General features: G+C 43.2%; 1 protein-coding gene across 3 annotated transcripts in view; it reads right to left on the reverse strand.

The window, feature by feature from the left end:
* Window positions 1-14,548, reverse strand: part of LOC134164213 (hyccin 2) — a 72,324-nt gene that overhangs the window by 4,000 nt on the left and 53,776 nt on the right. For 2 of the 3 annotated variants that reach the window (XR_009965050.1, XM_062619745.1), the window contains exons 1-12: window positions 13,853-13,945; window positions 12,745-12,888; window positions 12,372-12,458; window positions 10,988-11,077; window positions 10,196-10,221; window positions 8,823-8,880; window positions 7,776-7,960; window positions 7,124-7,222; window positions 5,374-5,483; window positions 3,378-3,510; window positions 2,840-2,936; window positions 1,005-1,151 (exon numbers count right to left, since the gene is read on the reverse strand). Coding sequence is in view for 2 of the 3 variants with exons in the window: in XM_062619745.1 (XP_062475729.1) it covers window positions 1,005-1,151; window positions 2,840-2,936; window positions 3,378-3,510; window positions 5,374-5,483; window positions 7,124-7,222; window positions 7,776-7,960; window positions 8,823-8,880; window positions 10,196-10,221; window positions 10,988-11,077; window positions 12,372-12,458; window positions 12,745-12,888; window positions 13,853-13,943 (1,267 nt within the window). In the remaining variant the exon portion in view is untranslated. Of the gene's footprint in view, window positions 1-1,004; window positions 1,152-2,839; window positions 2,937-3,377; window positions 3,511-5,373; window positions 5,484-7,123; window positions 7,223-7,775; window positions 7,961-8,822; window positions 8,881-10,195; window positions 10,222-10,987; window positions 11,078-12,371; window positions 12,459-12,744; window positions 12,889-13,852; window positions 13,946-14,548 lie in introns of those variants that run through there. The other variant, XM_062619747.1, reaches the window with a different exon arrangement.

A 14,548-nucleotide genomic window follows, 5' to 3' on the forward strand; every position in this document is an offset into this window, starting at 1 on the left:
AGATGTTAAATAAGCAAGTTCTACTGTAGGATTAAGAAAACAATGTATCCTTCTGAAATTCACTGTACATACACCCAGATACTAGCAGTTCATGCAAGAAAAATTCTCTGCAACCAAACATCTGTATACATCCCTTTTTCATACCAGCTTCAAGATGATCAAAGGGCTGGAGCACCTCTCCTATGAAGACAGGCTGAGAGAGTTGGGCTCCAAGGACACCTTATAGCAGCCTTGCAGTATGTAAAAGGGGCCTACAAGAAACCTGGAGAGGGACTTTTTACAAGGGCATGTAGTGGCAGTACATGGGGTAATGGCTTTAAACTGACAGAGGGGAGATTTAGACTAGGTATTAGGAAATACTTTACTGTGAGGGTGCTGAGGCGCTGGCACAGGATGCACAGAGAAGCTATGGCTGCCCCATCCCTGGCAGTGTTCAAGGCCAGGCTGGACAGGGCTTTAAGTGACCTGGTCTAGTGGAAGGTGTCCCTGCCTATGGCAGGGGGCTTGGAACTGGATGATCTTCAAGGTCCTTTTCAACCCAAACCAGTCTGTTTTGTTAGAATTTAGAATTATGACTGTACTATACATTTTATCATCATACATTCTATGTACATACATTCATACATGCTATGATGTACTGTCAATCCTTCCAGAGTCAGCAGTGTGCAGAGAGTTTCTGGCTGACAAACAAAATTGTTCAGATGAAATGACAGACATAACATCTCATCTCCATTTCAGTAAGTCCCTAAATCAGAGGGTACCAGAAGCTTGAAGTCTGTTTGTATATTATGAACAGTGACTGGTAATTCTTAGTATCTTTCTATAGTTTTGATTCAATACAGCCACAGTTCCAATTGGGTCTTCTAGCTGCTACCACCACACAAACATACATCATGAGATCATTTTACACATCAACAGTAATACATGAGCTTATGAAACAGGCTTGGCAGCTGCACAAACACAGATTCTTCTCTCTTCGCTACGTCAGGCCCAAGGGGACTTACTGAGAGGAGCATTGATGTGATCAACAGAGGCAATGAGGTAAATGCTAGGCAGAGAGGATAACTGTGCAAGGATCTGCTGACTTCTTTCTCCTCTCAACATCTGGCTGTCCAGGTTATGAATGAGGACATAGAGCTCTAAAGATGAATCTGCAAGATCAGAAAAACCAGCAGAGAACCAATAAAAGAAATTGCACACTAAGTGATTTCCTATTTGCAGTGCAGCCTAGGATAAGTCTATTCCATCAGGCTCCATATTCATCACTCCAATATTAAATCACTTTCCTTGTACAGCTTGCTTTGATCTCTATCCCACACTTGATGTTTCTGAGCACTTAAAATTCCTCAGTTCAGTGTATCACAGTTTTTATCACACCTACCTTTCTTTTTTCAGTTTAAGCTCTTCTCTTTAAGCTTAAACTGCAAAATCCACTTTCCACTTGCTTGTGGCTTTTACCAGAAATTGTCCTTTTAGCTATGACTTTTAGTCCTGCAATTCAAGGTCATTCAAATGTATTTTTGGACGGAAGTCTAAGCAGAGTTTGTTCAACTCCTTTTGAGTTACACGACTGGGACCTTTACGATCCTCCTTACACAATGCAAATGCATTTTCTATTCAGGCTTGGATCCAAAGCATATAAACTTCATTGGAAATCTTGCCCCCTAAGTCCTCAAAGGAAGTTACAAAGACTTAGCTTAGATAATGCAAATGGTAGAAGTTAAAATTTCCAGCTTGCTTGTTGCTGTGGTACTTATCCCTGGGAACAGCTGTTTTCTGAGTCCAGAAACAATTCTGGAACAGTAGCCAGCTTTTATGCAAATGAATACATAACTCAGCTGCCAATGGAAGCTGAAAGTTCCTCAGACTCCCAGTCAGATCAGCTATACTGTACTACACAAGACTGATTTACGTAGATTCAGGTGGGTACCACCATCAACCAGTCTTTTTCACTTAGTCCCACCTGAAATGCTCATAAGGTAATGATGGAAATCAGAATGTAAATACTTAAAACACCCACAACATGCACAATTCAGATCCCCTAGCAATTTCTGTATGTATGCATAAGCAGTGAAACAGACATTCAAAAACAATTCAGCAAGCATTCTGCGTGGCAATACCAGTTTCATCTGGCTTTTGAACTCAATGTTTGTTCAACACTTCTGACCTTTATTTCATCTTAATGCCAGTATTTGCATACATTAAATTTAAATGAATAAACCATGCACATTAAAGCCTTAATCCAGCCTATACTGAAATCTATGGGAAGACCCTCAGGTCATGTTTTTCCAGAGGAGCTCAAAGGACTTGATATCGGCCTGCAACAGTCACTGCAAATTGCAAGTTCTTTGTTCTGTTGATTTCAGCAAGATATGTATCAGGTCCTCAAGCAGCCACTACGAACCACCTTTCCTCATGTAGCTGGAGTTTACCTATCCTGTCTTCCACCAGCAAACACATGGCTACAGAAGCATTATGTAAATAAGGCACAAATGCACTATGCTAAATGCAAGGGAGGTGATAATTTCAGTTTATTATCATTTATGGCTCCTCCATAGGGTTGAGGAGCCTCTGTCTTGTTGGAATACTTGTGCCTTTCTCCTTCCCTTTCTAGAGAACTTAATGTGTGAAATGCTGGATAAGGTAATGCTTGGGATCATGTACACATATTCCTGGTGCATATGTGTTTTCATGTACGTGGCAGAAATTACAAGCAAAAATGTATACTAGCTATAGGAAACTGACTGCACGCATGAAAAATATTCTTCCTGAATATATCCAGGTCCTCCTAACAGTAAGTGGACTCTAACATTTTTACGTATAAGGTTAGTTGTTTTACCTTCTTTAAACCTTTCAATGATGAAGTCAAGTTGGTCAAGGGGGCTGCGGAATGTCCCTGTATGGTCCAGTACCTCCTCTGTGATGGAGTTGAGAATCTGAAAGAGAAAACAACAGTCCGTTCTGAAGGGCTCTGGCACCGAAGGACCTCGTGCAGAAAATCTGAAACTGAGCCCCTGACTGTCATGGAGGGAGGTAACTGGATTTTTGCCATCAAATCCCCCAGTCAGTCAATATATACCAAAAATTTCTACCCATTTTCAAAACAGTGACATAAAGTAAGGCTTTAGACTAATAAATATTTATTAATGAGTATCTTGTTAGTCCCATCTATTAATGATGGGAGTTAATGCAGTTCCTTGGAAAATGCATGGAACGATTTCTTTAAACTCTCAAAAGAGAGATAGGAACTGTTCTTTATGCAAGAGTCTGCTGTTACAGGATGCAGCAGGTTTCCTTAACATTTTACATTGGAGGAGTACAGAGGTATTTGTAACACAGGATGATCAGATAAACCCATACACTTTTCACACACTTACAGATCTCACAGTGATGCTGGGAAAGTATCCATTAACCACAAGGTGAACAGAATCCTGGAGCAGGGAGGTACGAAACTTCTCTAACAAATCACGCTTGGAGCCCAGTCCATAAAGCACAATATTGAAACCCAAGCTGAAGAAATGTGAGCAAATACACTGAATCAAAAAAGTACAAGTCCCTCTTTAGGTTCATACATTCATTAAGCAAAATAATCCACTGCAGTCTTGCCTCTCAAAATTTCGTATTTCATCAACTTGTCATGGTTTAACCTCAGCTAGCAAATGAGTATGAAGCAGCCATTCACTCACATCCCCTGCCATGGGATGGGGAGGAGAACTGGAGAAAAAGTTAACACCCCATGGGCTGAGGTAAGAACAGTTTAATAATTGAAATAAAGTAAAATATAATAATAACAATAAAAAAATCAAGAGAGAGGAGAATAAAACAAGTAAACCCCAAGTGATGCACAATACAATTGCTCACCACCCACCAACCAATGCCTAGCCAGTCCCCGAGGAGCAAATGGCCCTCCCTGGCCAACTCTCCCCAGCTTATATATTGAGCATGACATTCTACGGTATGGAATATCCTTTTGGCCAGTTTGCTCACTGGCAGAGCATGAGAGACTCAAAAGTCCTTGAGCAGGGTAAGCACTACTTAGCAACAGGTAAAACACTGGCGTTACGTTAATCAGCATTATTCTCATATTAAAATTAAAACACAGCACTGCACCAGCTACTAGAAAGAAAATTATCTTTCCTCCAGCAGAAACCAGGACACAGCTCCAGGCTTGCCTTCATTCACCCCTCCCCAGTGATTATATTCAATGCTTACCATGAGTCACAGAAATTACTAGAAGATAAGCAAGTCTTCACAGGGGTTTTCTACTCTCATCCACAAGCACAATTTCAAAGCAAAATTAAACAGTTCTCGTATCTCTTTCTGATCGTAATTGTTCCACAGAGAAAAAGGCAGGTAAGCATAAAGAGAACATGCTAGGGAATCACAAAGCTTTGTTTATTTTTGAGAAGCAGGAAATCTATCATCTCAATAATATCAATCTGTCATAAATCAGAAAGAAGAGTATCAGGACCAGAAAGAAGTGTATCAGGTCACTCAAACACCACTGGGCAAAGGTAATGTGTTCAACAACTGTTACTGACTTCAGTATCATCTATGGATTTGTTCCTTCTGCCCTGCCACATACATCTCTAACCATTTGTCCAGATCACCAAGCCAGAGAACTCCTCCTCTTGCAACTCTCCAACTTTCAAAGCTAATTTGCTTTTCATATGCTTTGTTACTCCCCATGGACCACAAATTTCTTTATGTTCCATCCACTCTCCTGCAAAGCTTTGAAGAGGCTTTCTCTCCTCACCAACATCTGCTCGTGACTCAGAACTTCAGAGTTGGTGGCCTGCCTTCTCAAAGGTGCTTCAGCATCTTACAGATCTCTACAGTTCCCATTCACTTTCCTGGATGCTTGGTCTTTTCTCCTTCCCACAAAGATACACACAAAGCCAGATAAAAATTATACTGCTAAGGTTTCTTCATGCCTAGATCCTTAGGTATTGTAGGCATTCAAAGGTAACTGCTACACCACTGGGGACAGCCACACACTGAAGAAACTGATGACACTGCTGTAAGCAAAACTGTTTACAAAGGACACTAGTTGCATCAGTCATGTTCCCCATTTACTCTTTATTCATGTTCCCTGTTTGTGAACACCCTCTTATCTTGGTTTACAGAGGCACAGGCCAACCAGCCAGACAGAAAGCAACCTCACGTCACTTCAGACATGAGGAGTTAGTCAGATATGATTTGGTTTATAGGAAACACTCTACTAAATCGATGTCACCTAATTTTAATTTCAAGCAATCAATCAAAGAAAGAGTTGCACCACAACTCATCCACAGAATGCTGCTGACATGAGTGTAAGTTTACTGGTAGTGCCTTTTTATGAGGCTTCTTCAGTGATTCTCATTGGATACTTACTGTAATTGCAGCATCCACTTGGAAAACAGGGATTCATGTAGCTGGTTTAGCTCTTCGATTTCAGCAGCATAGGCAAGGGGAGCTTTCTTCAAAAGGTCATGCAGTGTTTGCTGTGTTAAGAAAGAGGTAAGATGACAGTCAGTTAAAGTGGAGAAAACACAAGACATGAACCTGGGCTCCTTACAAATACCCATCTACTATGCTCTCTAGCTAGGAAGCAGAATATTGTTCATTGACAGTGCACTCAATCCGTGTTGGTTTGGGATTTTTTTTTCCACCCATGAAGACCCCTCTAAGCACAGTTTTGCTACTGGAGAAACAAAGCAGATAACAAAGTTGTTTAATGGGAAACAGCAGCCAGGCTAGGACTAGAACTGGTATCAAACTGTGTTTTAGCTCTTCCTACTGAGAATGGGAAAACCACTACTGGACAATACTCAGAGCTTACACAGAACCAAGTGCTGTACCAGGAAGATACCAACATCACAACCCTGCTCACAGGAGCAAGGGCTCCAATCAACATGCTTAGCAATGGTTCAGGTGTTTGTCCCTACAAGAGAATGCTCACAAACGTCATCTTAAAAAATAAAGAAAGAAAAGAAATCATTTGCAACTGACAGCCAATCGTAGAAAAAGTATTATTTCAAAAACATAAAGAATCAAAGGATTAATTCAGCTTTAAAGGTATGCTGGGATGTTGATGTTTCAACAGCATAGTAGCATGACAAATGACATTAAATCTACACTGGCCTCCCTTCCTCTTCAATTTTAACAGTTTTGCTTTCCACTCCCTTTCAGTAGAAGATAGTTTACTCTGGAAAGAACACAAAGACAGCTGCAATGTATCAGACAAACATATAGCACTGACAGAACTGCAAAGCTTTCAATTTCTTCAGAGACAGCAGATTTAATACTTGATTTCCTTCCAAGGCTGTTACAAAAGAATCCAGATGTTTCTCTGGATAGCAGTTCCAGACAACAGACGTCAGGCAACCTGCATATATGCCACCTTTTAAAACACAGATGGATGCAAAAAGCAGTCAGACACAAGAGCTCCAAGTATTTTACGTACTTCCCTGGCACCTGTTCTTGTGTACCTATCTCTGTAGGGTACAGCTGCTTACTTTGAACTGTCTTGTAAAAGCTGCATATGAAAAATAATACAGTAATTCAATTACCACAATTAGACCATTCCTGTCTCCTAGAAATTGGAAGGAGACAGAATGCATTTCACAAACTAGGTGACATTTAGAGCTCTCCTAGTCCTGCATGTGGCTTGACTCAATAATGCTCAGATAAAAAGCGCTCTCTCCGTTTCCTCTACACGTCAACAGTCAATACAGCTTGTAATTTCCCTAAGCACTTCACTAACAAAAATGCTTTTGTTAATGGTGACAATTTTTAGTGCAGGCCTCTGCCACTCTGCTTCTCCCTCTTCTCCTCCTCAAAAACAAATTTTAACTTGCTCTGGTGTCGTGGTATAAGCCCAGCCAGTAACTGCAGCTTTCAACTATCTGCTCACTTTGCAAGTGCATTTCAATAGTGTCTCAGGTTGAAACAACTGGGCCCCGTCCCTGCTCAGAGCAGCAGAGAAGAAATAATGTTTAAAATGCTACCTAAATCAGTGTTACCACCAACAATGTAATCAGCAGAAATAAAGTGAAAACAGCAATATTAGGAAATTTGGATGAGGGAAATATTCAAAGAAAGCAAAAGCTCCAAGAGTTGTGAGATTCATTATAAAGTGTACCTGACTCAATTTTCTTCTCCGCAACTTCTGCAGCGTTCGGTCTGAAGTGAGCACTTTGGAACTACTGTGAGCTTCAAAGTATTCCTCCACCAGGTTGCTCTAAAAAGGGATGGCAAGATCAGCCACACTCCTTCTGCTATCAAGTTACCCCTCTCCCTTTGCACCCACAAACACGTTTGAAGATGGCCAATATGAGACATCGAGCAAGGATGAATAGAAAGCCAGCAGATATTTGCAAAAATGGTTTCTACAGTGGCATTCTGCCAAAGCCAACAGTCAGGTGGTTCTTTCTGAAGACACAGAGGAGATTCTGAGAGAACATAACACTAAGCCAGAAAGCAGTATGTGTTTCTTTTGGTGCTATAGGAGTCACCTTCTTCATCATTTCTCAGTACAGGGTCTCCTGCTTTGTGGACATCTTAGAACTTCTCCTTCTGGAGCTATTAAGGATAGAGACCAGACTAGCCCACAGGCTCTCATGATGCCTGTCCAACAGGCATTGCTCAGAAGTACAGCAAAAGCCAGTCCAGCTGGTTACATTTGAAATGAATCTAGCAGTTCCTCCCTAGTTAGGTGTGGTCACCCACATCTTAATGTCACTAAACATTCCTTCATGTTTGCTGGCTTAGGGGTGTATTTTCTGTATACTTACCATCTTGTTCTCCTTATTTTTTTTGGCTAGGGTGTTGCTGGGAGGAGGCGTAGATGCTGCCTTCATTTTTTCTGGGGTCTTTTGACCTGATGAAACAGTGCTGTCTTCTTTTTGGTCTTCTTCATCCTCCTCCTCTGAGCAGGAAGAAGAATATTCACTCTCACTTTCTAAATAGGGAACTGGAGCTAGAGCATAAATTTACAGTTAAAAGCTAGCAACGACTTCTTAGACAGAACACATTTTGCACCATCTTTCTCATTCACACACATTCTCTAGATGTTTTTCAAGCATATGATGCTTAAATATATTTCACAGAAAATTAAAATAAATGCTTAAGAAGACTGCAAACATACACAGTCATTTCTTTCCCAGTTCTAGGCTTACAATTTATTGTTTAGTAAACTTTGCTCCTTGATACCCATTAAGAAACATAATCCTACCATAAAAAGTTACTAAAAATGGACAGTGGAAGTCCCTGTTTCTCTTAGCATCTCATGTCAGTTTTCCCAAATGCCAACCATGCAAGCTGAGTGCAAAAAAGGTTTTGTAAAAGAGCTCTGTTAGCAGTGTTGATTGAAGAGCACAGGCAGAATCTGGCTCAGTCTCGGTCTCTCAACACAAAAGAACTAGAAACACCCCACACTAAACTCTTATCTACATTCATTCTGAGCATATATAACCAACCACATATGCAAAATACTTTACCATGAATGTTCCAGCCATCATAAAAAAGTTTTATAACTTGGTTCAAGCAATTACCAGACAACTGCATTAACCAACCAATTGGGCAAGTATCAGCACAGGTTAGTTACTGAGAATTTTGTCTCTTTTGATCATGTTACTGAAGTTCAGTGATTTGGTGCTTCTAATCCTCCCACCCGTTACCTAAGCAGCAATCTGTGGTAGGGAAAAGGTCTACAGAGATTTCCTTAAGGACATTTCTACACTCTCTGCAGGATGAATCAGATTTTTACCACAGGAGAAACACTATCTTATGAACACAGTGCCTCACCGGCTATGGGACTGACTGCAAAGGTTGCTCTTTACCTGTCAGCCTCTTCCTAAGTCTGTAAGGCGTGGTAGACACAAATTCTTTCTTTTTATTCTGTAACAGCAAAGAAAAAACATTCATTAGAAGAAGAAACATATACCTCCTCAAAACAGCCCTCTGCCAAGCAAGGAGTAGAAGCTGGCTATATTTCCAAGCTATTTCAGTCCACAATAAACTGGGCAGTAAGTATGGAGAGTTCTTTTGTTTTTGCCATTCAGAGTTAGAGGAGGGGCAGGATCAGGTTCCAAAAAACGGCTTAATTCTTTCAACTGATGTCCTGAGATGGAGGGTAGAAAACCATGAAATCTCCAACCAAGATGCCAACCTTGGCTCCTCAGGAAGAGTCAAACCAAAGCAATGACAAACTGGCAATGCTTTGGCTCCCCAGATCAGTCATCTTCCACTTCACACTGTCTACTCAAAGTCATTGGGAAGTCCACTATGAAAACAACTACGAGAATGACAGAAGACCACTTAGAATACTAAGCCCAGAAGCACAGCAAAGGGAACCCAAACTGCCTGGGTTCATCAAGTTGTAGTGGCACATCTTCCTTACATAAGTTTAAAGCATATGTCTAACTCAGGCACCAGATCAAGTCTGCAATACTTAGGAAACATTTTTGTTAAACTTATCAAGGTAGATATCGAATCATCAAGGAATGAATGCCATACCAAAACAGCATCTCTTACAGGCCTATCTCATCCTGGAACTTTATACCAGAAAAGCTGTGCACACATTTCTAGTATGATGCTATACCATTTTAGAAAGCCAAGTGTTTCACAGCACCCTCCTCATAACCACCACAACTGGCAATTCTGGACTGTATCTCTCTGTAGCATCACAAAAGACAACATCAACTTACATCTCCCCTCATTATCACAACTTATTTTTTATAAAACAATGCTAAAGAAACTCAGCAACACCACAGTTCCTGAATTCCTGTTCTAATGCTATTTCTTATAATTAAGGCTGTTTCTTTGTTTGATGAAAAATTGGAAAGCTAAGAGTTTAAGTGGTTGTCTAACATCCTCATTTGTGTGGTGCAAGGAAGTTGTCTCCACCCATGCTAATCAAACCCACTATTCGCCCACTGACTCTAAATCCCATAATCCTGAATAACGGTAGCTCTGGTTCTCACTTGATTTCTCCTGCCCAGATGGATTAGGAGAGACATTTGTACTGTCCTTCCTTTCCAGAACTTTAGTAATTGGCCAGTTCAAGTTGTAAAATATATAAAAACAAAAACCACAACCCCAAAAAACTCCCAAAACAAACAAATCAACCCAAACAACCAAAAACCAAACCAACACAACACAAAAAGCCAAAATAAAACAAAAATCCCCCAAGAAAGGCAGAGTCATAACTCACCCTCTGCTGCACTCTGCTTGAGCGTTCTGCAAAGGAAGAAACAGCATTGTTCAGAATACTGGGTATTTTCAACAGTGGCACAAAATGGTCCATTAGAAAAACAGACATTCACTATTCAAAGATACACTGTGCCAGAATATCAGCTTCATGGGTGGTGAATCCCGTGAGGGAAGCTTCTAGTTCCTCACAGGTAGGCAAAGACAGAACAAAGACAGTCAATGTTATTACCACAAAAGGCAGCTTTTAATTCTGGTCACAACTTTGGGAAGCCATCAGTAGGAGGGAAGAGGCTGAAAAATGAGCTAATGTCCTTTCCCTGAGCACATCAGACTCAATTTCTGAGCACAAAGTAATACGCTCTTGCCAGCTGACCTGCACTGACTTTTCCTACCTGTATTTCTCCCTGCAGCATTGGGTGCTTGAATACTATATAATAAAACATGAATTTACACATGAACACCCACACAATCCTACCATTTTTGTGCTCAACACCTCAGTCCAGCTCATAACTCTCTTAACTGCAAGCATTTCTGTTGAACACAGAGGAAATCATTAAGTGTCACAGCAACAGAAGAGTTCCTGTTTTCTCAACACCACCAAGATAGAATAAAAGATCTGACACGCAGGTGAGCCCAAGGCCATGCATACTAAACAGTTCAGTCTACTATGGTGAGCTGAGTAGAATACTCAAGCATGACAGAAGCTGGCGCTCAAGCATCCACTCTACTACCCAAACAGAAACATAACCCCCATCTACTCAGCTTCAGTTCCGCAAAGCATCACAGAACTTACGGGTGTTTTGAGGGGCTTTGGCTGTCTTATCAGGGCACTTGGAGTGATCAGGTGCAACACTCTGTCCCGGTGTCTGGGCTAATTCAGAGGCTGTAGGAAATAGGGGAAGAAGTTTCATATCAGGTACAAAACTCCCAGCTCTGGATAGTCAGCCATGAATACAGGCCAGCCATATACCTGAAACACTCTCTAAGTATTAATTTCTTAGCTATGTCAGGAAGTGCACCAGATACTTCCATCTTTTTTTTTTTTCCTAACCTTAATGGTGCACGTAATCCTTGACAAAGGTTTTTCAAAGACTGAACTCCTCAGTTAATTAATTTTAAAAGTATAGCTGCAGCAATGGCAAAGTACACTTAACTCCCTGGGAGACCACAAGTCTTTGAATCAGAACAATGAGGTCAAGCTCACTAAGTCCTTTAGAACTGCTGAACTGGACTTAGTAAAGCATCAGGTATAGCAAACACATCAGTTCCCTAGGATGTGGGTTCTTGTATTCTACCAGCCTCTTTTTACTACTTAATGGCAAAAGCAGAACTTGAATCACTGATCTGGAAATGGAAGGCCCCCATATCCTGCTACCAGTCTCTCAAAAAAACTAGCTTTCCATTGTACGACTTGTCTCAGTTTCCAAACTGAGTCATGGCACCAAGAGGGAGCACCGGTGAAACCTACCCTGCTGCAGGAGGTGTAAGAAACACACAACTTCCCAAGACACAGCAGAAGGCAAGAGGAGAAGTAAGGAGTTACGGACACCACTTTCTACACACTGATACGGATGGATGACCCCTCTTCCTTGGATCACCCTCCATGGGGTCTATCAGTAGCTGTGACAGCCAAACACTAATGAAGTTCAGATGGTGTTGGGCACACAGACTCTTCAAGTGAGAAGAAACATACCGGCAGCAGGGCTTAGGCATATTCTTTGAAACAGAACAGCTCACCCTTTCTGTATTGCCACTTTCTACTTGCTTCTCCTGAGTCCACAGTTTGCCTAGCAAGCACACTCAGACACTGAGTAGGAGAAATCCCCTGACACACAAAACTAATACTCCATTTTTTTTGACTCTTTGCTACATGATGAGTTACTCTCATATCCCTCTAAGTTAAACAAATAAAATGTCTGCCATCCTTAGTCTGCATGTAAATGCCATTCTGATGGCATTAAGAAGCTTCTACTTTTCCTTCTGTTTTCCTCACCAGACCATTGCTTTGCCTTAGCTCTGTGCTTTTGTTTCTGAGGAAGACTGATTCAGAGCCAGATAAAAGTTACTGAAATAGTGCAAAGTAGTTCAATATATTTTGAATAAACAGGAGAGACAAATCACAGAGTACACAAAAAAAATCACAGCCAGAGCAAGAATGAAAGAAGAAGAAAACATACCCAGCTCTGCCAATCTGCTGGAGCGTTTGGGAGTCTTGAAGGAATAAACCTCACCACCACTTACATTTGAGCCATTTCCTACTGGATCTGTGAAAACAAATGTTACTTGTAGCTATTTAAAAAGCAGTGGTGTATTCCCAACCCAAGAAGATGGAATGAAACATTTTACTATTTGGCTCAAAGGACTCTTTATATTGCAGGTGTTATGAATCAACAGCACAACAAAATCCTAGAATCACTATCCTCTCCTCTACCTGTTACCACAAGCACAGAGCTGGACAGGCCCCAAAGGCAATTTCATCAATACTGCGCAACTCTGACACTACAGGAATCTCCCAAAGTCACAGCTGTGTTAGGTTTGCCCTCCTAATACCTTGGGCACATATTCCAAGAGCAGCAACATAGTCCTTCTCTTCTAGGATCTCCTGAGGTTCATCATCTGAGATATTCTCAAGCTTCTTCACAAATCTCTTCACACTGACTGATGGCTGAGCCTTGTCCTTCCGCAGTTTAATGCCTAGGATTGCAACAAAAGCTTTAACCTCTTAATATTTTATTACTTCTATTGCCATAGCATGCAGTTACCCCATTTAGAGACCATGTTCCTATTTTGCAAATCACTAAACAAACACAACACTGAAAAGATGTCCTGGTAAAAGAATAGCTGGTCTGTGCCCTTGTGGTCAGCTGGCTCTACAGCCATCAGGCCCTCCTTTATCACAGAAGCTCACCCCTACAAGTCCATGCAGACAAGATGCCCATTTCAACACACACCAGCTTCCATAGTTTGGAAGAGAAATAACAGGGACTCACACATATAAGTATCAAAGTGCATGCAAAGGGGATGGTATCTGTCACCCCATCTTCCCTTGCAAAGGGGAAAAAGTGGTGAGGAACTGGCCTATAGGCTGTCAGTACACTCATGTGAGAATTTAGGCTGAGACCTCTGGAGACCATCTATCTGACCTTCTGTTCAAAGCAGGACCAACAGCAAACTCAAGATATGGGTGCCCTGTGCCTTGCACAACCAATTTTAAGCATCTCCAGAGGTCCAAAACCTTAAAAGTAATCAAAACTGCAGCAAAAGACTCCTGTAGCAACTATCTTGAACCTCATTCCGATTTGATTCTGTGTCTAACCACTTCAGGTGTTGCGAAGTTAGCCAGGCTGTTTGTAACCCCTCTCCCAGGTCATTACACACACGTGTAATGAGTTGGGGGGCTAGTACCGACAGCAAATATCTACGCCACCTCCAGCTGAAGACACTTGCCATGCTGCCGCAGATGCCCCTTTCCAAGTGCCGGAGTGGGCACAGAAATGAACTGCAGACAAGGCAGTGGGAGGAGGAGGATGCTGAAGGCCTCACCCTGCCTTGCAGCCCGCCAGAGGCGCTCACCCTCCCCGCGTATTGGAGAAGGGCTCCCTTCGCGGCCGCTCGGACTCCTCTCGCAGGGTCCAAGGAGCAGCGGGCAGCGCCGTACCTGCGTCGTCAGCAATGTGTTTCAGCACCTCCTCGTCGGGCACGAACTTCACCTCCAGGGCGACGCGACCCTTCCCAGGGTGCCGCCTCATGGCGGTCAGTCACGTGGCGCCCGCCTAGCCCCGCCGCCGGGGGGTGGGACTGCCACAACCGAGCACGGTAGCGCGGCGCAAAGCCCGTCAGAACCAACACACCCCAGCCGCCCCCCTCCCACCTCACCGCGCTGCCCTCCGGAGCGCCCGGGGCTCGGGCTCCGGCCCGCTCCCCGTGCCGCCGCCCCCCCGCAGGCTCCCGGCCACCCCCTGACGGAGGCGGCAGGAGGCGTAAGCGGGTTCACGTGCCAGACAATGGGCGAAAACACCGGCCGCCCTGAGGGCGAGCGGGGCGGGCACTGAGCACCGCCTCCGCACCTTAGCTGACCTTTGAACCTCCACCAATCGGCGACCTTCTTCTCTGCCGCCACAGCCCGCCGGCGGGCGCGGAGAGAGGGCGGGACTTCCGCTGCCAGCGATGCGCGCAGCCGCCGCCGGGCGGCAGGGGTTGCCGTGGCGACGTGAAGCCTCCCGGACGGTCCGGGCCCGGTCTCTCGCTGCTTTAGATGCAGACACCCCACAGCAGCTGCCATGAGCGCTCCGGGGCGAGTTAACTCACACGCAGCCCCCAGCGGCTGCCTCCCGCCTCCCAGCCCGTGCACTGG

Source organism: Pezoporus occidentalis, unplaced genomic scaffold, assembly GCF_034315485.1.
Source record: "Pezoporus occidentalis ecotype Australia unplaced genomic scaffold, CSIRO_AGI_Poc_V1 ctg213, whole genome shotgun sequence".
Classification (NCBI taxonomy): Eukaryota; Metazoa; Chordata; class Aves; order Psittaciformes; family Psittacidae; genus Pezoporus; species Pezoporus occidentalis.